Here is a 25,828-nt window from a genome sequence, read left to right on the forward strand (position 1 = left end):
GCCGTGTGGAGGTGGTGCTGAGGGCCAGGGGTCAGGGGGGACCTGGCAGTGCTGGGGAACGGGGGCACTGGGGGAGCTGAAAGGGCTTTTCCAGCCCAGGGAGTTCTCTGGGTTTTTATATTCTTTCACATCCTGCTTTTAAGCACCAGTCCAACAGGGATGATGGAAAGTCTTATTCTCCCACTCCTTCCTTCTCCAGGAGACGTGCATGAGCATCCCCCATCCCAATTGCACCCTGGATCTTCAGAAAGTCTCCTTGCCTCTGAACAGATAAGCTGATAGATCTGTGACTTCCCAGCCCAACACCCAGACCAGGCAGCTCTGCTTTTTTTGTTTTCCATCTGGTGTTTAAAGAGAGACAGTAGGACAAGAGAAGGAAGGGGAATGGGTTGGCCAGCGTTCCCTCTTTGAGGAAGGCAGTGTAGTTAAATACCAGCTGTTTATCTGTCTGCTGCGTGTTTCGCATCGCTGAACCACCAGCTGCTGAATGTTGGGAGAGGGTATACAGCCCTGCTACATAACCACTAGATATAAACTTATGTATCTGTTTATTCTGTGTTTATTCTGTTACTGCACTTTTCCCTAAACATCAGTTTCTGGGCGTGTAGAGGACAGGGAGCCCAGCTAAAAGGACCTTTGGTCCGGCCCAGATTGGCCATTCTTCTTAGAGCTTTCTTAGGTTCCCTTAAAAACAGGAGTGAGGGTGACCTGTATTCTTTGAGCTCCTCAGTCTTTGGATAAAACATGGCACACATGGTAACTCCTGATGTGCCTCTGCATTAGTAGGCATCTTTTCAGGCAATTTCTCTCCAAAAAGCATAACAGCACTTTGACTACGGACCCCTTCCCTTCCACAGAGTCAGCCAATAGCAGCACCTTCAGTACGGTCATTTTTCTGCTCACCTTTTCAGGCACTGGCAGGACAAATGTCATACTTTGCTCACTAAGCAGAAATTTCCTTCATTCCCGTCTGCCCAAAGCCAGCAATGATGTCAAGCACATTTTTTGTAAAGCAGGTCAAACCCATCCTGTTGTCAAGGATGAGCTTAGGGGTAAATGTGACCTATCTACTGAAGTCCTGAGGAAGGGAGGGTATGAGCCAACAACTTGGGAGGTTCGCTCAGCCCGGAAACCACCAGCTTAGCAAGACGGACTGTCCTAACAGCCAACCTCAGCCTACCAATCCTGTCTTCATCTGCTACTGCTTGTTTATATCATGGTGGTTTTACTGCTTCTAGGGAAATCAGAGAGGCCTCAAGAATCCGCCTCATACCAAACACAATGGGAAAGGCACAGCATGTTGCAGGGCTGCTTTATCTAAACTCCATTGTTCAAACCAAAAGTCTTCTATAACTGGCCTTTGTTCTTGGAGCTCTCTGGGGTCCTTTTAAAAGCAAACAACTTTGTGTAGCCTCAAACCGATGGCATAAAACTTTTTTACATGGTGTACGCTGAGTTACACAGACGAAATGCCACCACAGTGTTGTACATTTGCACCATGAAAGATGGGCAGATGTTTTAAAGCACATGTAGGAACTAAAAAAAATGCATCATCAAGATGTAGTCTTCATTCTTGCAAGCAACCCTGTCATGCCATCCTCATTTCATGCCTCCAGGTTAGGTCCTGGTGGGCTCCTCTAAATGCTGTAGCACCTTTTAGCGTGGTGCTGTCGATAATAGTTTATGCCTAAAGTCTGCTGGGAAAGGCTGGTGGTTTGTAACAGCAACATAATAATGTTTCACATGAAAACACAAGAGTTCTCACAACACAACACCCAGGGTCAGATATAGACCCTTGTACCCCCTATTTAACCATTGCTGACCCAGAGCAGTTGTTTAAGGACGATTCATGAACGCTGGCAAGCAAAGAGTGTTCTTGTCCCTCTTGCAGCCTTCCAAGGACCTGCAACTCTGAGGCATCACCAGCATGGTGGTGTAGCGTAGGATCTGGAGAACTTTTCTATTCATGTGAACAGCAGATTCGGGAGACAATTTTTGTGTGGCCTCTTGGATGTCCTGTGGTTGTGAATCCTTGTGGAGATAAACTAGGCATGAGGTGGAAAAGCTCTACCTTACAGCTGTGGGGCACGCAAAGACCTCAGCTGGCTTCTGAGACATGGGTCTACTCCAACCGTGTAGCTTTCTTCCTTTTTTCTTTCCATAGACTGTTCTATAGAGCTCAACAACTCTCCAGCTCTGCTGACTGCGGTGAAGAGGTCCAATTTATCTGCCTACACTTAGACACGTGGCACCACTGGAGATGCATTGCACTACCTACAGTGTTAGCACAAGGCTCACAGATACCTATGAGCCTCATGCTCTTCTGGAACTGTGTCTGGGGTTCACACGGGTACTTCCAGGCATCTCCACACAGCACTTAGTTCTTATGTGTAGGCAATTGAATCTGAAGATCTCTCCTTGTTGACTATCATGTGAATACAGACACTCAACACACACGGAGACGCACATTTACACATTTAAATTGAGGTGTCTTAGTCTGAGAATTAATCCCAGTCGCTCTTCAGATTGTGAGGGTCTGAAGTGACCAGCACTATAAGTCTATAGGTGTGGGGAACAGAATTCTGTAGCAAAAAGTCAAGTTCAACGTTCAATTTAGTGTCAGAAAAACTAAATTGAGGCTTTTTATCAAAAAAAAAGAGAAAAAAAAAGACAAGAAAAGCAACGACTAGAGCTAGCGAGCGAGGCTTTCTGGCATTGCTTATCAGCCAAAGCAGTCAAATACTTCCCCTAATTTCAAACATGTCATTAGCAGCATCTGAATCAGCAGCTTTGAGAAACTTTGCAGCTGCTTGATCTGGAAAGCCCTTATATACATTTCCGTCCTCGTATCTGCTAATCCCACCCTTCAGCACAGCCTGCCAACCCCTCAACAGACCACAGGATCCATTTCAGCTTCACAGCCTAAATGTTGTAGAGTCTTGCGGTTGTTGTCTCACAAAGCGGGAAAGAAAAAAGATGGAAGGAGAAAGCTGGATAAAGGGCGTGATGTAACGATACTCAGAATGGAGTTTGCCACCAGCTGTCTCAAAAACACGTCTCAGTCACCCACATCCCTCCCTGTGACGCTGGAAGGAAACAGGACACGTGATCACCAAAGCCTTGAAGGCTTCGTCCAGATGCTGAAACATAAGTTATGTCTATGCCCAGAGTTAATATCTTGAGGTACATGAGACAACAGCATGAGAATTGCAGACATTACATGTGACATACAGGAAGCTCATTCCCTTCTGTGAAAGCAGCTTGAAGACACTTGGGTGTCTAAAGCGACTTAAGAAGGACAACTGAATTGAGTCCTAAGGGTCACAAGACCTCTTACTGGACACTCAGATGGATGGGACTTGCTGTATAAATGTGAACATCTCTATCTGAGCTAGTCCCCCCGGACTCCTCTTGTGACAACCCAGCCAATGGCTGAGGGTGCCATCCTTTGATTAAAATAGACGAATTGCAGCCTAAAGCACCCACCTGTCCTCATGTGAGCAGCTCTGCTGGGGCCATCCACACCACAGACATCTAAATTAGCGGTCCACACCCACTAGGACAAACTCCATAGCATCTGAGGGAGCAGGAATACTCTCCACACGGGCTGTCCTACATCTGGCTGCAATGCAAGAGTAAAAGCATAGCAAGGGATGGGGCCTCCAAACGCTATGTCTGGAGCTCTGAAGCACCTCTGAGCTGTCCTGCAGAGGAAACCAGTTTTCTTCTGGAGTCGAATTAATGCAAATTACCTCCCCATTGGTGGAAGCAGACAAATGAGGAGACAGGTTAAGCCCTGAGCACAGTATAAAAATGTAACAGCCGACTGCTCTGAGGGTCACACACGTGGAAGATGTCCAAACCGCAGGGAGTGGGGAATGCAGGGACCCTTGTGGGAGGGGGCACATCCAGCCCATGGATACCCATAGGTGGGTTTTGTTTATTTGGGTTGGGTTTTTTTCCATGCATTGGGTTCATGCAGGAGCCATCTCCAGCTCTGTTTGGGTTTCCTGTTCTCCCAAAGCCACCAGGTTGCTGTGAAGTTTCTACCCTGAGTTCAGGCTGGTGGAAAGCTGAGATGCAAAGGGAGTGCAAGAGAGGAAGTCTCCTCCCTCTTGGTTTGGTATGGGTTCAACATGCAATACATCCGAAACAGTACTTAATGTTTTTCATGGTTCCGTCTGTTGTCAGTCTCTGAGTTACGGCTGGAGTGAGGTCAGGAAGGCAGGGTCAGGAGGGCCAGCTCCCCGCAGACAGATCTTTTCACCTGACTATACAAGATAGATGGTCTGGTGGAGCTTTGCAATCTGTGACCAAAGGGGAGGAGGGAAAGGAAGTGCCCTGAGTGTGTGCAGTACCTGAGATCATTGCAGAGCATGACCTAGAGAGGATGCATGGTGCATGCGTTGATGTGAAGTCATTTCACCAACCCCAAAAACAGCTCAGTTCCAGCAGGGGGGCCTCACCTTGCCCAGCACCCTCCAGGAGCGACCACGACTGGCTCAGTCCTGTCAGGAGAAGGCCTCCAGAGCATTCTTCTGCAGGCCCTGTTGGCAGGGGAAGGGGACAAGTTGGGTACTGCTTAGGGAGTGGCAGATGAAAAAAGCACAGGAAAGCTGTAAGAGATGGGAAGAAAGAGGGGATCAGATCCACCCCACACCTTCCCCATCACTACCTCATCCCCGATGAAGCAGGCAGAGGGCAATATTCAAGGATGCCAGTTTTGAAACCGAAGTTCCCCAATCTTGGTGCCATACTGTGGGTTTCAATGTTTTGCTGATAATCCCAGCCCCTGGAATCACATATATTGAGGGATTTTTGACTGCAGGAGTCACGTTGAAGGACATTGATTAATGGTCTAGTAAGTCGTGCACTGTCTGGAGCCTATGGAGGTCCAGGTTGTGGCCATGGCTTGGCCACACATGACCTTTGTGGTCTTCTGTGAATTATTTAAACTCCTATCCATCTCAGCTCCAAAAAAAAAAAAGGATTCTCAGACCATGGAGGTGGTTGTTTCAGCTGTCGATGACTCAATATTTTGTTACCTGGAGGACTTTTCCTGATTCAGCATTGTGGTTTCCACCGAACTGGGACCTCCCTTGTGCTAGGAGATGCGTGAGACTTGGAATTGCCTTTAGAGCTTTGGGTTTTTTCCCTCCTGGGTAAATCCAGGTCTCACCATTCCTGAGGACAAGCACTCCGGGGAGCCAGCAAGCGTGAGTTGCTCTCCCAAGAGCTCTCCATGTGGAAAACTCAACCTTTTGCTCCTGAGGCTTTTCCCAAGGACCTAAGTACCCTATAAAAAAAAAAAACAACACCTTCCTGAAGGCTCCCCATCATGATACTGGGTACGAATTGGGGCACCTATGTCTGCAAGCAAGCACACCAGCATGCACGCACGCATGTGTGTGTCTTGGCAGCTCTGACTCACCACCCTTTCGAAAAGAGGCCCTGTGGTTAATCAGAGGAATTAACCACAGCCTCCAAAAACGTCCTTCCAGCCAATCAGCAGGCCCTTCCCAAGGCCATTGCTGCTACAACGGTGTCGTTGTCTGATAGGAACGTGGATCTTTCCGGTTAAATTTCTGAATGGGGCTCAGGGACGCTTTTGTTCAGCTGGGCGTAGTAACACCGCCCAGCTGCTGAATTACCAGGAAACCTAAACTTAGAGTAGGATTTTTTTTTTTTTTTTTTTTTTTTTTTCTTTATATGTCCACAGTTCTGAATCTTATCCTGCATTACAGAGGCTTCAAATCACAAAACACTTAAAGTCAGAACTGTTGTCTTGGACAGTGGCAAAATTCAACCAGCTTATGCATTAGGATCAAGATTTCCTTTAGATGTTATACCGACCATGGAGGCAAATATTTTCCCATTCAAAGAGGATTCCAGCTTGGCATTGCGAAAAGTGCACCAGGCTTTGAAGGGAAGGAGCGCTTCCCCCCCCCGCCCCCTCAAAGATCTCACATCTGCTCACATTGGCTTTTTGGTGCCTGCTGCGCCCACAGATATACGGATACGTGTATATATATAAAAATACGCACACACACACACGTAGATTATTATTGGCAAGCACGCTGCTCTACCAATGGAAACCGCAAAGAAACATTCACATATCTGGGGATTCTGATGTAATAGGGCTGAGGTTTCGCATTCCGGGACAGCATTTCTAGCCTCAAATCAAAATCAGAGCTGTCATTCAGAGCCCAGCGTTACTAATGTTATTGCAACCCAGCGGGTGGGGTGAGGGAAAGGCAGGGGAGGAGGGAGGGAGCGAGGAGAAAGATGCTGAATTGTTTGGTTTCTTCAGGGTTTATTTCTAATTTCAGATGACGAAAGGCGGTACAAGCTAGGATGGTGGCAGGCTTTTTAACCCGTTTAGGCAGATAGTCAGTAATCCCTGAGTTAAGCTGCGTGCCCAGAACAGGATAAAGAAAAACATCCCAATATCTAATGGAAAGCTCAGGGTTTCTAAGCCCAACTCTAAAATATAGAGGGTCAAGAGAAGTGAAACCTATTACAGGATTCATTCCTATGAGCTCTCCTGTGACAGGACCTTTTCCAATGGGACTTTGGCAAGCTAAGGTTGTGTCTGGATTGGATAACCACAGTCATGGGCTGCTTTGGATCCTAAAAAAGAAAAATAAATGCAGGTGATTTCTTCTCCTATCCCACAGCCAAAGTATATCGTCCCCATGTTTTCTGTGGTGGGTTGACACTCCACCATCCCGGACATCAGTCATTCAGCAATGGTATGGCACAGCCCTATGGCTAAATTTTACAGTTCCAGCAAAAATCCCAGGTCAGTGGGCATTTTGTTCAAGCAGCAGTTGCCTAGTGATCTCTGGATTTGGCTGAGAGTTTGTAAAGCGCTTTGGGTTCCTTTGAGATGAAAATGCTGCAAAACTCCCAGGCATGGGATGGACCCACCTCTATCACCAACCCCTTGCAAAAAAAACCCCGGCTCCCCCCAGTCGTTAGGGAAGATGAATATTGCTTTCCAAGCTGTTCGTATGTCAAAAAGGTGACAAGTGTGATTGCCAAAGGTTCCCCAGACCCCGAGCTGCACCCCCCCAGCAGGTCTGATAGCCGGAATCTTTGTGCCGCTACCACGGTTGTGTTACGATGCAGTGGGATGCGTTCTAATGTGACGCTATTTTTTCCATCGTTTGTACTGCAGGAGGTCTTTGATCGCCTCTATTTGATTTATACTGTTGGATACTCCATCTCTCTGGGATCCCTCACAGTTGCTGTCCTTATCCTGGGATACTTCAGGTAGGCGGCTCTGTTTCTACCTAAGTGAGTTGTCACTAGACTGGAAAAGCCTTGGACTTTCCTAAAGGCTACAACTGGGGTGGCATGTGGCATGTGCTTCTTCGCAAGCCACAGGAGGTTGCATCTGTGCTTTGGGCTGTGTTAGTGTCACTTAGGTCAAACTTCTTGGGGGATGGTGGGTGGGATGTTTGAACTTCTCCCACTTGCCTGCAATGGAGTTTTCTAGACCCTTTTTGTAGCAAATGGGAAGAAAGGCATCTCCAGGAAGAAGTTTGTCTCCCTTAGAAGTCTCTCTAGGGGGTTCTGTCCCTATTCCCCCTTCCGGCTTAGATTTAGATGGCTAATTTTTAAACAGCTAAGGTTTCATAAGGGAAATTCCACTCTGAGCACAAATATTCATGAAGGATTAAGCTGATGGGGACCCCAGCCTTGTAAAACTGCCAGACCAACCCCTCCAATCTTACCATGCTGCTGCTCTACCAAGAGATCCAGCAATGACCCACCTAACTCTGTCCTCCCTCCCATTCCACCACCCTTGCCAAGGGAGGTAGAGCCCTAGATACCATTTTGAACCCATGCCATCTGTTCTTCAGACCTGGTTGTTGTATCTTCTTGCTGCCACAGACGATGGGATGGGAAGGATGAAAGGTGTTGTCCCCAGCTAGAAGTTTGTCCTTTGAAAACCATACCTGGTGAGGTGCAAATAGCATAGCATGTTGAGCCCGGACCTGCTAAGCCTCATGGCTGTCAGTATCTTCTGCTAGCAGAGAGCAGGACCCAGACAACAGCTGTAGAGGGAAATTCTCCACACAGCAAACGGACACATGGTGTCTTCACATGGACTCAGCAGCTCCCACTGTGCAAGCTCAAGCTAAACCCCAGACTCATACCACTGGGAAGAGAATGTGTGGCCTTTGGCTCTACAAGCGCTCAGGCCTCTCAGCAGTGAGCAGAAGGAGGTCGGCAGGGGGGCTTGATTGGAGAGCAGAGCATTCCAGCACCCAAAACTGTGACATGCACAAGACAAAGAGGACCGCTGACCTCTCTTGGAGACACTTCACGTGAGGTAGTCCCAGAATCCATCCCTGCCACCACCCTCCTGTCTTCTCAACCCTTTCCTCCTGTTTCATTTCCCACTGGACGCTGGCAAGGTTGTTAAAATCTTTAATGTCCATGTACGCAAGAGTCCTCTTAGGTTCCAGAGACATGTTCTCTCTTTACTCGTGTAGTCAGAGCACGTAGTTTACAGACCAGACTACAGTGTGGACTGTGCTTGAGCGTCTTAGTCCCAAGGATCAAAGCAGCAGCAGGGACCAAGCTAGATTTTATTCCAGATAACACGTAATCGAGAGACTCACCGACTACATTTCAAATGCAGGGAACAAAGCCCATCTTCATTTATACCTCAGCAGTTCCACTTGGCATAATTTGTGTTATTACAGCAGAAGAAACAACCTATTATTATCACAATCTCCTCCAAAGGAGAAAAAAATACAGCTTTTGTTTTTTTATTTGCATGGTTGGAGCTGGGGATTTAGGAGTTTATAACTCCATCCACAAATCCACGCCTGGCTCACCCTGCAACAGAGCGACAGAGGACAGAAGGAAACCCCAACACATCAGTTTAGTTCCTTCTTCTCCCCAAAGGCATGATCACTGTTTCTAAAACACACCTCTTCGATACAGGTCTCACCCATTCTCTTTTTACCATCCAGCTTTTCCCCAAAAAAGGATCTTAAAGCGCTTTACAATCAGCATTTGTGGGGTCATTGCTGCCATTGCTGGGGTGGAGCCCAGAAACCACTTAACGTGAGCAAAGGATGGTGTCTGTAAGAGCAAGCAGAAAACAGCCCAGCACACTAGTTACGACTGTAGTTGCTGCTAAAGTTGGAGTGGGCGCAAAGATTAGCAGGTTACAAGAACCTCTGCAAGGGTTTTAGTGGCCACGAGTTCCGTAGCCTTTGTAGTCCGGTTCGTCTGCACAAAGAGCAGATAAATGTGAAGAGTTTAAGTTCAGGGTTTGACTCGGAGAAGAGTAGATTTGTTGGAGGGATGGATGTAACGCTGGAGGGGACACACTTCAGTATCAGTGAGCACTGTGCGTGTATCCTGCCTTCTGTCTGTATTCCTTGGAACACGACTGTGCGGCTGGGGCGCGCTCGTTGCACATGCACCCAGCCCCAGCGACATGCTCGTCCTGCACACACCACGCACGCCCTGCCTACCCCCAGCTCACTGTACACCAGATAAGTGTTCCCTGAGTGTACGCTGCACGCTGGCTGCATGCTCGCTGCACACACCCAGCACGTTGGCTGCGCATCCACTGCACTCATCCTGATGTTCACCAGATGTGCAGACACTGCACCATGTGCCTCACACTGAATGTACCTCCTGCCGTCTCTGGGTTCTGCACACACAGTGTGCTGCATGAGCAAACTCATCGCAAGGGCAAACTCATCAGCTGGGAGAAGAGAAGGATCTGGGGAGACCTTATTGCAGCCTTCCAGTACTTAAAGGGGTCTGTAAGAACCATAGAATTGTAGAATCATGAAGTGCTTTGGGTTGAAGGGACCTTCAAAGCTCACCCAGTGCAACACCCCTGCAGGGAGCAGGGACATCTGCACCCAGAGCAGGGGACTCAGAGCCCCAAGGGCCAACTGACCTGGGGTGGTGCCAGGGATGGGGCTTCTCCCACCTCTCAGGTCAGCCTGGGCCAGGGTCTCACCACCCTCAGTATAAAAAATTTCTTCCTTCTCTCTATCTGAGTCTCCTTCTTTCAGTTTAACCCATCTCTCCTTGTCCTGTCACAACAGCCCCTGCCAAAAAGTCTGTCCCCATCTTTCTGTAGGTCCCCTTTAAGTACTGGAAGGCCACTATAAGTTTTCCCTGGAGCTTTCTCTCTGAACAACCCCAACTGTCTCAGACTGTCCTCATAGGGCAGGTGCTCCAGCCTTCTGACTGTCTTCATGGCCCTCATCTGGACTCACTTGAACTGGTCCATGTCTTTAGGGGAGAATAAAAGACTAGAGAGAAGGAAGAAACTTTTCATGCTGAGGGTGGTGAGATCCTGGCCCAGGTTGCCCAGAGAGGTGGGAGAAGGCCCATCCATTGAAACATTCCAGGTCAGGTTGGACCTTGGGGCTCTGACCAACCTGCTCTAGCTGCAGATGTTCCTGCTCACTGGATGAGCTTTGAAGGTCCCTTCCAACCAAACCATTCCACGGTTCTAAAATTAGATGTACTGCACGCACACTGCACTCTGAGTTTGCGCACACCGAGCGTGGCCTGCATATAACCCACCCTCCTCCAGCTGCATGTGCACTGCACATACACTGTCCTCCAGATGTGGACTCACTGCCCTCACTGCCCACTGCGTGTGTGCTCGCTCCCCATGCCCCATGCAAAATGCATCCCTGTTTCTTGGTGAGATTTCCCAGTTGGAAATAAAGGAATTTCAATGAGAACAGGCACAGTGTTGTCCTAATGCAAAGGCAGCAGCAGTGAGCTCCAACCAAACCCCTCGAGCAGGTTTTAATTCATTTACCATCCTCACGGGTGGCACAACGCTGATGAGAGGAGCTGGGGCTCTTCAGAAGCAGAGGTGACCCTGACTCTGCCCAGCAGATGGACTAAACTACCCCAATCCTTCTCTGTCTTCCCCTCCAGACGTTTGCACTGCACTAGAAACTACATCCACATGCACCTGTTTGTCTCCTTCATGCTGAGAGCTGTGAGCATCTTTGTGAAGGACGCAGTCTTGTACTCCGGGTCGGCTTTGGAGGAGATGGAACGGATCTCAGAGGAAGATTTGAAATCCATTACTGAAGCACCTCCAGCGGATAAATCACAGTTTGTGAGTATCGCCGAAGCAGCCAGTTCTCCGGGCTTCATGTCTATCCTCTCTGTTCAACACCTCACTTCTTTCAGGGGAATTTTCCACCCTGACGGACACCAGCTCCCACCCTGTCCTCACCTTCCACAGCCTCTCCCCATCCCTTGTCACCCAGAGCTAGAGAAGGGTTGTTCCCCATGGCAGTCAAACGTAAAGAGAGGTTGATGTTCTGGTTGCTTTTTACAACTACTGTTTCTGTCCAACCGACAGACACAGTTCAGCGTGTCTTGGGAAGCACTCACCCCGACTCCAGACACAGAACAGAGGTAGGCTGCAGGGAAGAAGGTCAGGAGGAGACAGCTCACCTCACTGATTTTGCAGCAAACCGTAGCTGGTTGCTCCTGTTGTGATTTATCACTCCCATCTCTGAAAAAAAAAAGACATTTCAGAAAGAGCGATGGAGGGATTATGCTCTGTCATAAGAAAGGGTAGAGTTCATCTGCAAAAAGCAGATGTCTACAAAGGAGATACCTTCATTTCCTCTAATTGCCTCAGGTTCCATCTATGGTCAGCGGAGTCAGTGTGGTGAGCACAGCCGGTCGAGTCAAGGGTTTAACGAACCATATCCTAAAACAAAAGTTGAAGTGAGGTCAGTTGAACTTGTCTCCAAAAGCACACGTTTCCTTTCACTGTATAGACAGCTCAGATGGAAGCAGCTGCACTGTCCGTGTGCTCGGGGTGGAGATGAAGCCCATCCTCGGTTTCAAAGCCGTCCCCACCTGCTGAATTTGTCTGCTCTTCTTGTCATTGGTCTCATCACAAATTTCCTATGCAGTGACAGCTCATCACCCACGAACTGTTGAATGCTGCAGGGACAGAAGAGGTACATTTTAGTATCTAAGATCAAGGGTTACCTTCATTGCACACAAAAAAATCTGAGCTACTTCAGACATCCTCTAGACTAGATGATGAACTAGATGATCTTTCAGGTCCCTTCCAACCCAAACCATTCTGTGATCCTGTGATCTTAGCGGTGTGGCTCTCCCAAGGTGGCAACAAACCTTCTGCCTGTGCATTCGTTCAGCTTCTCAAGCCTTTCGCAGCTTGTGCTGCCACAGGGACTTGGCCACCAACACCGCTGCGTGAAACCAGCACATCTGAGACTCTGGCTGGAGCACTCAGCACACTTCAAAACGCTTCCTTTTGGGGAAGAACGCCTCATGGTTTTCTGCATTGTTGTGTTTCTCCTTGGGCTGGACTCATTACAAGGAACAATTGGGATAATATTCTGCGTTCTTTGAATGTTAGCGATTTCATGGCATTCCCCATTCTTCTGAATCAAAAGGCAAACAAGTGATGAAGGCGACAATTAATGTATTTCTTTTGTCTCCGTGTGGGAGCTGTGCAGTTACTGACTGATGCTCCCTATGGGGATTTATATTGTAAATATAAAAATTGTTATTAAAGATGGATGGGTAATTTTTGATTGATCTTCCTTCTATTTTAACTCATTTCATATTAAAAGAAAACGGGTGTCAATGTGCCCATGTGTTATATTTATACATATATATTCATTCTGATTGGCCTATTGGCACATCATTCATTGGATGTGCATATTCATTTTGATTGGCAAAGGATTTGCATAAGAGCTGCATTAAGGTGAGGTTAAAAAAATTCTCTTTTTATTTACAAGGTAGATATTACTGATATTTTCTGCAGGTCACTTTTATTCTTCTCAAAGGAAGGGGCAGCACGGGGATGTGCTGCTGCCATGGGATGTGTGTGGTAGGCACAGGCTTCCTGTGAAATCGAACCGCCCAGAGTCCTGGCATTTCTACGTTGACAAGAGATGGCTTTATGTGTCCCTTTGTACCAGTTAACCCCCCGTGGCATCATTACTTTGCAGTCTTTCTCTACCAGGACTGAGAAATATTGGAAGAAGGATGGCTTTGCCCCACTCTGCCATGGGCGAGGGAGCTTTGAGACACAGTCAGGGTTTTCCTCTCAAGAAAACAAAGGATTGCTGGTCAGTGTGGAGTGAGAGGTTAGCCTATGCGACCATTTCAGATCAGTGTGTCCTGGAAGTCTCCACCAGGTCTCCCACCTTGTAGCTCAGGTCTGTTTAGAAAACACCTTGACTCTGTGGGTGAAATCCTCCAGCTTCTGTTCGCTCTTGGAGAACCAGTCACCAAAGCCTACAGCAGCCATCAGGGTGTCTTCACACCCCTTGAGGAAAAACAGGCAGCCCTGGAAGACCCTGTTTTGGACATCCATGACAGAATAGGGTCACTCACCTGCAGCATGGTGCCCTTATCTCTCCACAAGCTGAAGAGAGAGTCCTAATTCCAGGTGACCTGACTTGCCAGATCCAAGGTGACTTGCCCACAGCCCTTTGTCATCTAACGTGGACAAGAGACACAGGGAAATGATGAAACACAGCTGCCCTAGAAAGTGTGTGAGTCCCTCATCACCTGAGTTGGAAGAGAGTAGGATCAGGTCAGCATCTCTTCACACATGCCCCGTCCTCCAACACCTCCCAACTCTCCTGCTGTTGGAGACCTGATGTCAGGCTGAGGTTAAGCTTTCTTCTCAGTTGTTCATCTTTTCTGTTCTTGCACTATTTCTGCCTTGAAAAAGTCCTGCAATAGAATTTCCTGATTTAGTTTTTTCCTTTCTCCTTTGTGCTTTCCAGCCCATCTTGGTAAATTATGGTTTTAGTAGAATAAGAATTTGCCCCACGTTCCTCATACACCCTTGTCTTTCTGTGGTCATTGCAGGTGGGCTGTAAAGTAGCGGTTACCTTCTTCCTCTACTTCCTGGCAACCAATTACTACTGGATTCTGGTGGAAGGACTCTATCTTCACAGCCTCATCTTCATGGCATTTTTCTCAGAGAAGAAATATCTTTGGGGATTCACCTTATTTGGCTGGGGTAAGTCATGGCTGCTCCTTACAGCTGACCTGTAGGAAGCCTTTTGGAGGTTGTCTTTCAGCAGATAGTGCATACAGATAAATATAGGAGAGGAGACAGAGGCAGGGTGAGCATCAGAGACACGGTGACTCTTGCAAGGGCAGGTTAGCTCTCTTGTGAAGATTTTATAATTTCTAAATTGTGGTATTTACACTGTGACACTTCCAGGATCTCTGGAAGGATCAGTCCAGGCTTGGAGAGACAACACTCCTGCCATCGCTTCAGGGCAGCAGATGTGTGCAGGTGGCAGCTGATTTGAGAGCACCCTCTTGAGTTATCCCCTTCTCTGCCAAGTGCCTCCTGCTGAGAAACAGACGTTGGGCTGGAGGGGCAGAAAGTTGCATGAGGCTGTGAGCATCTGCTACCAGAGGCTGCTTTCCTACCTCAGATCTCCATTGCTTTAAAAAGCTCCTGAGGTTTCATGAATGTTGGAGCACCAGCAGAAACCTGTAATTTGTGGGGAAGAGTTTTTCTTTCTTTCTTTTCTTTTAACTTGGGAATCTTTTCCTGGAGTGAGGAGAAAGGGGTGGGATGTGGATGCAGGAAGGGTGCTCATTAGTGGAAGGTGCTGTGGGCACACACACGTTTTAGACGAGAATGTGCTTTCTGTTCACTTCTGACATGAGCTTTGGCTTGCGAGGAGTTATGAGGTGCTGGTAGGCTGAGGACAATAAAACAACTGCCCACAGTTGTCTGAAGTGTATAGACTGAAAGGGAGAACAGGAAACGTATTAGATGATCCACAAGGACATAACTAAGAATAATGGGGTGTAGGTCTACAAAGGAGCTTACAGAAAGAAAAACCTGTTGGGAGGTGTCTATGGTTACCTCTAAACTGCATGGCCCAGAACCACTTCCCACTTTCCAGGTCCAAAATGCACCTGGCCACATCCTGACTGCATTTTAGGACAAGATTGATGTGTGCATCACACCATCCCCATTCCAGACCATAATTTCTTCTGGAAGAAAACCAGTATCTCTAACAGTGGAGCTCTGAGCAAGCCAGAAAGTGCAGAACTGAGTTTATGGAGGATTGTGGGCTTTTGCTTCATGAGAGCAAGTAAAGGATTCAGCAACCCAGGGTAGTCCAGCTTCAGGACTCTCCCCAGCCTTCCTCCATCCTAGAAGAGATATGGGGGAGATGGGGACCACAAGCTCCTTGCTAACTTCATGTTCAGCATGTGTGTAGGTCAGAAACTGCTGGTGCTAGTACGTGATGAAGACAGGAGGTGTAAATATGAGTCTCAAATTGGGCATCCCTCTGTCAGGCAAAGTCTAGTCCCAGCCAGCTGGTAGTTTTGGGGAAAATAAATAAACAGAGGTACCGTGGAGACAGAATGTTTCTTATCTCAGTGGCTGTGAGATGGGGGGACTTCAGATGTCGCCTCACTTAAAAACAAGTTAACAAAAAATAATAATTAAAAAAAAACCAACAAAAAACCAAAACCAACCATTGCCTTCCAAACCTTCAAGCTATGTAAAATTTGCTTCTCAGAAAATGGCATTAAACTGTACCGAGCAGACTTAAAGAAGCAATTCCCCGGAGCGAATTCTGGAGGAGAGGGAAGCAGCTGAAAAATAATGCCGTATGTTTAACAAGAAAAACCAACTTGATGCTGTTCGTAATGCAGCCAAAGGAAAACAGTCTAACAGGCATTGGTTCCTCTCATTAATTCTTCCAACCGCTGCCAGAGTATAATCATTTTATCAGAGCAGCCACAAAGCTGAAGTCACACCTGTCACAACACCAATCATCTCTGTGCTTCCAAAAGTTTGAGGCTGCTCAATTTAAATTCTTCTGGAATGAGAACATAGGCTCCCTTCAGTTGCAGTTGTTTTTGCTTTGTTTTGATTAGCATGATAATGTACACGCAGACCCGCACGGACGTATTGTTTTGATAGCTTTTGGGCACTGGAAAGGGCAACCCAATCCAAGACCCACTGGAGACGGTGGAAAAACTCCAGTTCCCTGCAGTGGGCACTGGATCCTGCCCATACCGCGGTGACGAATGACACGGAATTGGCGATAAATAATTACGACGTTCCACATAGGTACAGAAAAGACAAGCTTGCCCCAAAAGCCGGGATATATTTTGCTTGGGTAACAATAAACAGCGGAGCATTTATCCTGCCTGGAAATTTCCACAGTGGGGGCAGGAAGCAAAAATCACCCTACGACATCTTATTTCCAGACTGCTGAAGAAACCAGAACATAGAGTCACTCTTTGATGTCAGACCCAAAGATTTTTGTCGAGTCTTTTCAGTCCACATCCTCGCTGGAGCACAGCTCCATGAAAATCCCCAGCGCCCTTCTCACAAGGGAAGACACTGATGACAGAAAGGAGCTTTTCCTTGCCAGCAGCCAGCAAAAATAAATAAATAATGATGGTGTTATGGGCAACAATAAATTCCCCAGCAGACTTCAAGTTCCCTGCAGCTGTTTTATGAAGGAAGCCTAAGAAGCATGACCAATAGCTAGAAAACCCAAGCTGATTCCACTGGCATTTTTCGTTCACACCATGTTAATACCCCGCCTTGCCGGCTGGACTGCACTGGCTTTCAGCTACGGTGTAAACAAGGATTGCAGGGAGACCTGGAAAAGACAAACAGATTGATGTGCAACTGTTAGAGGTGCTCAGGCCCATGATGGTGAGCCCTGTGTATTTAGCTAAGCAGAAATCATCCTTGCCTGAAAGTATTTGTATTAGCCCCATTTAATATTAGGAAACTGTGACGCAAAGGGACTGAAAAAACACAAGCATTGTTCCTCGGAGACGTTTTCAAACAGCAGGGAACCGAGAACCAGATTTCTCCAGACCTACATAAGGCCTTTATCCACAAACTTTCCTCTAGCAGCCGCTTTGCAACCACCTCTCTCACTCACAGCTTTGACAACGCACAAAAGCCGTTTTTCCCAGCTGCTAGGAGACACGTACACGGAGGAGAGCAGGGGCTGGGGTTCCACCAGGCTTTGCCCAGCTTGAGGTTTGCACATTTTCCAGCTGATGGGGAGATACCTGACTTTATAGCACCTGCATTGTACACACTGTGTGTATGGACTGGAAATGCACAGCGCATACAATGTGGATTCTGTAGAAGTCGCTCACGGCATCGCCGCGGGGTGGGGCTCGTCCCGCGTCACACTGCTCTTGCGCGAGGGGGGCACACATGAAGGGGGAGGCCATGTATGCATCCATCCACACCTGCGTCTGTCTGCGCTCACAGCCACCCTGGAGAGCCACCCAGGCTTTTAGGAGATTCACTTTCCTTTCTCTGGTGGGTTGGCTGGGTGTCTTTAGTCACGTATGACTTTCCTGCTCATGGAGCCGCAACCTCTTGGGTGTCTCGTTGTTTGTGGTTATCTTTGGATGGACTTTGAGGACCTCACTCCTGATTTTTGGGTGAACGGTTCTCCCATCAGTGAGTCCTCAGCAGGAGGGATTGTCAATCTTGGGGCAACACAGATGAGGACTTTCAAGTGGAGGCACGAAAAATTCAGTCATTACCCTCTGAAAGTAAAAGGGAGGCTGGAGGCAAAGCTAAGCCTTCTGACTCTTCACATCGGAAGATCAGGAGATAATGAATAAATAGAGATACCAGACTGGGAGGAGAAAATTGAACTCCAGAAATTACCTGATGGCCCAAGTGTTATGTTGATACAGAGTGAACCTAAAAATGAGTCAGAGGAAAAGGCGGGAGAGGACTCACTCTAGGTTTTGTAAAGTTAAGAACATTTACTAACATTCACACTGCAAACAAAGAACGATGTAAGAGATGCAGAAAGACAAACGTAGCAATAAAACTGGTGCCAGGAATTCACTTTGTGTGTTTTGCAGAAAATATCAAGGATCCTTTCCCTAAGCTTGCGTGAACGGCATGAGGCAGCAGTGCACAAGGCACAATAAATCCACACATAGGGATTTTTTTAGGTATAGTTATTTTCTCCTGTATATTTTATTGTTGCTGGGAACCTTGAACACAGCACAGGATTGGTATGAATGGGAACAGTGTCTCTTCTGAAGGGCAGGACAGGCTAGAGAGGAACAAGTCTGTGTCACACAGAACCAAATCTCTGAAACAATCCATCTTTCTAACTCAGAGCTTCACAGCGGCGGGTGACATCCACCGTCTCGCAGGCAGGCAGCAGGCATGTCAGCCGCTCAACAAGACCAGTTCCTCAGCTGATATAAACTGGAAGATCACCAACAATATCAGCAATAAGCATTTAATCCTCTGATAACTCTGCCAGCAGTCTGGAGCGTGCACTTATTTTTCATAGATAGGCGATGAACAGCGAGGAGCAAATAGACGGTGCTTGTTACGATAAATCAGCGCCTTCCCCAAGCCCTCAGCTTCAACGCGCTCATGGGTTCCCGGTGCAATAGGTTAAGTATTTTCTCCCCGGTGCCAGCCATCGCAGGGGATCGTAGAGCAGGGTGCATTCCTTATAAATGTATCTTTGTCGGCAGCGCTGCTGCTGCTGCTGCGCTGGTCCTGAGTGAGGCTCTGTGTTTAATTATTTATGCTTTCTTATATTACCATGGCATTTAAAGGTTCCAACCAAGATAACGGCCCCGTTGTCCATGTGTGTATGAGACAGGCGTCCTTGCTCCACACCCCAGCTCAGGAAAGCGTCCGTGGTCAGGAAAGCCTTTAAGCACCCTAATGAGACTGAAGTGCATGCTGAAAGTTATGCGTGTGCTTATGCACACCGAGCCCCAATGAGCTGAGACTGTGAACAGCTTATTTACAGTCATCGGTGATAAATGTCCCCTTTATTTATTTTTTAATTTTTTTTTTCACCTGAAAGGGGCTATTCTTCTTGAATTTGTGGAAGCTACTGTTGATGTGATCCTGCCTTTTAAGGGAAGCCAGTAGGGGACTCAGTTGTACAAATAAAGCAGAACTGGACCCTAAAAAAATAAATAGAAGGTTGCATTTGGATATTAGCAATTCTTTTACTTTTCACAGGGAAAAGATGATGCCCAGTGTAACTGTGCTGAAATAAGGATGGTTCATCTAGAAGTGAACCTCTGGCCAGAGTATTTTGCAAGCATTATCCCAAATTCTAGCATTTATCTGCTTCATGCAATGAGTCTCTCACACTTAACAGAGCTTCTAATCCAGCCAGCCCTGTGCTGGGAGAAAGGATCTGAGCCTGACTCCAGATCCACCTTTCCTTAACGTCAGGGGAAGGGAGCAGATATCCTGGGAAAGGATGTTGCACGAAAGCCTTCTCTGCTTCAAACGGAATGAGTTGACTAGAGCAGGTATCAGCCACCAGGGTCAGGCACTGCAGGCTAATGTAGATACAAAGCAGCGCTAGAGACATGGCACAGGACTTGATGATTTATCCTGTCAAGCCCAGGACCCATCAGCTGGGTACCTCCCAAACGTGAATCGGGAGGAAGCTTAAGCCTGGACAACTCCTGGCTGTCAGCTTGGGAAAGCAAGCTGCTCTGTTTTGAAAGCCAGGAGAGTTCAGTAGGGTGGACATGTCCAGACCACGATATTCGTCTTCCAGAAAATGTTCCCTGCCACCATCCGGGCTACAGAAGAGATGTGAGACCAAGATCAAGCTTTCCTAGTCTAAATTATACTCGAATATATTCTACCTTCCCCTAGCCTGGTCTTATGGTAACAGAGCCTTCCAGTCCCCCTACTCACTGCGTTTGACCTGTGGTTTTTTTGCAGGACTCCCTGCTGTATTTGTTACAGCATGGGCCAGCGTGAGAGCCACTCTAGCCGACACAGAGTAAGTCACATTGGATTTTCTTTTCTCGGTTTTAACTGTGATGCTTTTGTGGGGCTTTTGGCAACAGTGGCTTTGTGGGTGAATCCAAAGGGATAAAGGAACCAGGTAATGCCAGAAGTGATTTCTACCGTGAAATAAGCAAACTTTTAGGGTGGGTGTGGCAGCGGGTGTAACTTGTCTCCTTGGCTCTTCTTCCATTTTACAGAATTTGATAAACGTGAATGCCCACAGCTCTATCCCTGGTGCTAAAGGGGACTGCTTCACAGCTGGGCAGGGACAGCACAGGGATCTTTAACATCCTGAATTAACAGGAATGGGTTAGGGAAATGGCAGGTTCAGCACAGTCCAAGAAGGCACATCTGTGCCGATGAGCTGGTGAAGCTGTAACTACTCCTCTCTGCAGGAGGTATGAATGCCAGCATGTCCTCAGGTCTAAAAAGCATTTGCGCATATTCATGGAAGATGAATTCCTCTAGAAGTATTAGATATTCAGTAATTCTCTGGCTCAGGAAGCCATTCTGAACAGCAAATTTTTGGAGACTGTTCTAGAAGAAGATTACTACCTGCTTACCTGTTCCACCATAAATATCACCTTCTGGCTACTGCCAGAAACAAGATATGGATCAGCTGCTTCTTTGGTCCTACACATGCGTCCTCATGGCCTCATATTCCTACAACCTTCTGAATGAAAGATCCATAGCACCCAACCTTCAAACCCCCAAACAATCACATTTCCCTCCCCACCCCCAATGCACAGCCTTGACCACACAATGGGCTTCACCTGCCCACAATCTGCCAGTAAAATTGCGGGGGTCCCCAGGCAACTTCTCAAATGGCTTTGCCTGGAAGGACATTGCCTTCCAACTGGGATTCAGCTCCAGGCTTGGAAGGACAGAGCGGCACAGCCACTGAAGTGTGACATATCTGCGCTGGCAGAGGCTCATCCTTGTAAAGCCTTTCAGTCAGCACCAGTGGTTCCTCTGCCCCTGCCTCTCGCTTTCCTTGAAGAGCTGCCTGGGCAGCATTTGGTCCGTGAAATGAAAAGTGCAGCTGCCGTGTGGGGACTGTCTGGCTGAGATAAAGAAAAGCCTGTGGCACTCCTCTCTCCCTGGTTGGAGGGAATTCAAACAGAGTGATTAACACTGAGTGACTTTATTCAATGGCTGCTGGAAATGCCTGGGAGGAAGTAGTGTTCAGCCCCTTCTTGGCAGATGAGGACCATACCCCAGCATCTACACCACCAAGAACTTGCCCTTCCAGCCTTCACTTGGATAAGAGCTGAAAAGGAGATAAAGACTTCTGTGGTGCATGGCTGGGTCTCAGTGCAAGAGTAGGGCTGAAGGAAGCACAGGAACTGAATGCAGAACCACAGTATTGTCCCCATCACCAAGCTAGGCCCTCCCACCGCACCAGGCTTTGGAGGAACCCATCCTCCCAGGGTGGATTTATCCAACACAACACTTGAGCTGGTTGCTCTTTGTAATCAATGATTTCTTGATAGGATATCAATCTCTTCTCAGGTGTTGGGACTTGAGTGCTGGCAATTTAAAATGGATTATTCAGGTGCCCATCCTGGCAGCTATCGTGGTGAGTACTGGCTGAATGCAGGCGGTGGGAAGAAGTGCCTTTTGTTGGTGCAGGCTCAGTGGGAAGAGTTGAGCAGAGCTGCCCTACCCTAATCGCTCTAACACAGCTCCTGCCTTGATAGTGTGGAGTCTCTGTATATCCAGTTTAAGGACTTTATATCTGACCTGTGAGTTCAATAGCTGCACACGCCAGATGGTATTATCATCATAATCTTTAATGAAACAAATGTTCAAGCCAATATTTCTAACCCATGTGATACTGGAAACTCTCAGGGGTCATAAAACATTCTCACCAGGCATCTCCTGTGGGAAGAACCAGAATTTGGGTTCTACAGCCGGACCAAACATTTTCCCCAGAGGTGCTTCAGTGTCATCAGATTGTTTCAGATTCATCTTTTCTGAACCGATAAAAGCTTGGGATACCTCAAAGGTGGGGATTGAGGTTAAACCATCCCAGCTATGATCAGACATGATGTTAATCACTGATGGAGAATTACTTCACCTCCCAACCAGGAGCCAGAGGGACAGAAAGAATCTAAGTGACATTATCCAGACACACCACTGAGCTTTCGCAAGCTAGAAAAATCATTATAAAACATTATTATCTGCATGAGGGAATGGTGGGTAGTTCTGTGTTTGCTTGAGCAGGGTCCTAATTAGCTAGAGAAGCTGCTTTCACAGTTTTCATGAATTATCCTCTTTCCTCCCACTATCTTTCTCTATGGTTCTCCATTACTCCATCTTCTAATGGTTGATGAGTGCATGCAAAGAGCTTGTCCTCTCACGCACATCCTAGTCCCCCTTTACGTTCACCCACAGATAGCTGAGAGGAGTCAGTAAGAATCTCACTATAGTCTTCAGAGGATTTTGCATCAAGGTCTATGCGCTTCCTTCTTCCTCACAAATCACGAGGCCTTGGAGAATGGTCAGGGTGGGTGAGAGGAAAATCAGACCACCTGCCATAAACGGAGCCATTAACAGCAGGAAAGTTTCTGAGGTGAATATGCTCATATGTGTAATGAGGTGAGCTGCTTGGGACTTGGGGGGAGGATTGTCTTCATCAGAATTTCCTTTTGGTGGAAATTCTCCACCTGGCTCTGGCAATCAGTTCTGCACCTCAGAAGAAACGAATCGCCAAGCCCACATCGTGGTCATTGGAAATTAAATAGTAGGACAGAGAAGAAAGTTCAGATAGTTCAACTAGATGAATGCCAGCAGCCCCATTGCATTTAATTTAAAGCCCAATTAGCAGAGGAGAAAGAGTTTGATTGAAGCTCATCCTTGTAAAAATAATGTTTCTCCATGAGGCTCCGCTGTGCTTCTACCCTGGCTATTTGCAAATGCAGCTATTTATCATGCAGAAATATTCCGTGGGTTGTTTCTGTTTAATTTCTGTGGGTTCATATTGTTCATGCGGTTGCCTTTTCAATTCCCACACTGGCTGGTCATACATTTCTGGACTCAGTTATGAGTTTCTGGATGTACTTGCAGAGAATTTAGAGGGTGAGGGGCTTAAAATCCCTCCGCTCTGCTGCAAGCTTGAAGTTATTGCCTTGTCTGGATTTCTTTTAAAACTTCGCACATGTTTTGGGAAGCCAGAGGAGCTTCCCTCCTGACTGTGATATGGTTGGACATCTTCAATATAACCGACAAATGCAGAACAAAATCCCACTTTTGAGCCTTTGAGGCTAAAAATGCTCATACAAGAAACAAAGCCTGCCTTTTTTTTTCCCCTTTTAAGATTGGTTTCCAATGAAAATGAATTTGATGCCCCCAGGCTGTGTGCTTCTCTGCCTCTTGGTCTCTCCATCCCTCCCTTATAACTTTTGTACCAGTCAGTAAATTCCAACCAAATGTAAGTAAGGGAATGGGCTTGCATGGATGTTAAATTCCCACAAACCTCATGAAAACTGTCAAAGAGATATGGGAGAGAAATTCTACTAATGGTCCTTCCAGGGAAAGGGTGTAGTTCGACCTTGACCCCTTTTTAACACAGAGGAGACCTGTTCAAAATGAACTTGCACCTCGTTAAAGGAGAAGGAATCCAACCACAGAAGACAAAGCCATAGCAAACCAGGCCATGTTCGTTCAGCGGCTCAGGGAACTACTTGTTTTAACAGTGAGGATAATTAACCATTGGAATGACTTACCAATGGTTGTGGTAGGATCTCCGTCACGGAAACACTGAAACCCAGATCTGCTGTGGCTCAAACAAAAATGAATACAAAGAGGTCTTATGGACTGCGTTTTTTTGCAAGAGATCAAACTAGAGGTTCACAATGGTCCCTTCTGGCATAAAACTATGAGCCTGTGTGTGGTGTGGTAATTTCTTTCCTTGAAATGCTGCTATACTGGCATCTGAGAAGCCAAATTACTGTTGCAAGCCTCCAGAGAAAGCCATAGGCATCAACACCAGCCCAGCAACATGGATCTGCCCAGTGCAGACAGTTACACAACGTTTCAGCTTGTGGCCTTGCCATAGTCCCAAGAACAGGTTTGTCAGGGGCCACAGCAGGTATGAAATCCCAGCCCCAGTGAAACCAATCTCCAACGAGCTCCAAAAAGCTGAGAATCCCTCAATCACCTCCCCATCTGCCCTCTCAGTTAAGTGACAGCATAGCCACCAGATGTTGCCATTACATTTTGCTGCACAGGTCGCCATGAGCGTGTTCCTGTAGGACTTCACTAGCTTGGCTGAGCATCTGGCCTCGACATGGGCTCCTAGATACGGCTCCCTGCATAGCAAGCAGATAGTACTTTCTTACTGCCCTTGTCTGGCCCGTACTAACACTCCTCCAGAGGGAGAGTTAGCAGTAGAGGTACAACAAAAGCTCTACAGTGTTAATGCCTTTCTGCGTTTTTCATGTCTCATCCCTAGTTAGGTCTACTCTGTGTCTTCATCACAGTGCGCTTTGCTTGCTCTTCCTACCTTCTGGACATGGACATGTGGAAAGGCATCCTACCAAAGCTGCTCTTAACCTGAGGAGACCTTAGTCTTGGGTGGGCTGCAAGAGACAAATACAGCCTAATTTCAGTCTGCTCGCTAAACACCAAACCGAGTTTCAGAGATCTATGAGGCCATGAAAATGACCCATGTCACTGTATGGAGTTGTTTTTTTTTAAAAAAAAAAAAAAAAAAAAAAAAAAAAAAAAAAAAAAAAAGATGGTGTGGAAATTAATACTGAGAGTTGTCTCTAGTCCATCCTTCAACATTCCTGGTAAGCACTGCCTATCCCGTCCAGTTACAAGGTGTCTGCCAGGCTGGCTAGCTCAGATGTAGGTGTTTCCACGTGAGATGCTCACACCTTGTCACTTCACTCTCAACTGTTCAGGTTCAATACAGCTGACTAGATCCCACCAAACACTGCGTCTTTCTCGGGGAGCTCGTCCCTTCCACAGGAGAAGCTCTCCCAGGTGAAGCTTCATACGCAGCATGACCCCGTCACTGCCCCAGCCCCTTGGCTCATCTCGGGGAAAGCATTGGCTAATCAACACCGTCATCATCTTGATCTTCTCTAACAGTTTTCCTTTCTCTGTTTTTTTTCTCTTCCCCACCTCTTCCAGGTAAATTTTATTCTTTTTATCAATATTATCAGAGTCCTAGCAACCAAGCTACGAGAGACAAATGCAGGGAGGTGTGATTCAAGACAACAGTACAGGTGAGTCACATATTCTCTCCACTTTTGGGGAGATATCAAAGTCTTTTTTTCACCCCCTTAACTCCAGCGGGAGCGGAGCCCAGCGTGACTAGTTCATGGTGTCTATACTGTAGACACCAAAAATAAGGTGAGGCAAGCACTGTCTTCCAAGTCTGGTAAAGCAGAATAAATCAACAGCAGTTTAAACATCTCCTAAACTTTTCAAATCCAACCTGTGGGACCTGCCTCATAGGTTAAAGAGAGGAAATCAGTCTGTTCAGCTGGTTTGGAAGTGACTGCGCTGGCCTTGACCCAGGAGTGCAAAAATTAAAGCATTGCTTTTTCTGCTGAAGACCCTAAAACATGTACCAATTTATTTATTTCTATTTATTTCCCTCCTGTGCTTTGTAAAACTTGGTCCATTTGCTAAATCTGCCCTTCAGTGGGTGTTCCAGCATCTTTGCTGAAACGAAAAAATATTCCTGACTCTTGGCTGGAAATCTGGCGTTTCCTTGTTTGCTTTGTTTTCCTTTATTTTGCCAGCTCTTCCCTCTTGATAATTTAGGATATTCGCTGCATGGTCAAAACCAGACAGAAAAAGCAGATTGCTGAGACAACTGGGTTGCTTGAGGGCTCGCAAGGCTTCTCACGATCTTCTGAGCATGACTGACCAGCATGACAGATGCAAAGCGGGGAGAGCAGAACGGTTTGAGCTGCAAACCACGAGCTCATTGCTACCATCTCACTCTCCAAACACAAGTCGTTCCATTTG

General features: G+C 47.1%; 1 protein-coding gene across 1 annotated transcript in view; it reads left to right on the plus strand.

Annotated features, from left to right (window-relative positions):
* The window catches only part of PTH1R (parathyroid hormone 1 receptor), a gene marked incomplete at its 5' end in the record, with an annotated part of 55,147 nt that overhangs the window by 24,632 nt on the left and 4,687 nt on the right, over nucleotides 1–25,828 (plus strand). Inside the window, 6 exons of the mRNA XM_010142309.1 lie at nucleotides 7,181–7,275; nucleotides 10,942–11,128; nucleotides 13,885–14,038; nucleotides 19,772–19,832; nucleotides 21,353–21,419; nucleotides 24,983–25,077. Of these exons, the coding sequence (XP_010140611.1) occupies nucleotides 7,181–7,275; nucleotides 10,942–11,128; nucleotides 13,885–14,038; nucleotides 19,772–19,832; nucleotides 21,353–21,419; nucleotides 24,983–25,077 (659 nt within the window). The remainder of the gene's footprint in view (nucleotides 1–7,180; nucleotides 7,276–10,941; nucleotides 11,129–13,884; nucleotides 14,039–19,771; nucleotides 19,833–21,352; nucleotides 21,420–24,982; nucleotides 25,078–25,828) is intronic.

The sequence above is a fragment of the Buceros rhinoceros genome, unplaced genomic scaffold (genome assembly GCF_000710305.1).
Source record: "Buceros rhinoceros silvestris isolate BGI_N320 unplaced genomic scaffold, ASM71030v1 scaffold1438, whole genome shotgun sequence".
Classification (NCBI taxonomy): Eukaryota; Metazoa; Chordata; class Aves; order Bucerotiformes; family Bucerotidae; genus Buceros; species Buceros rhinoceros.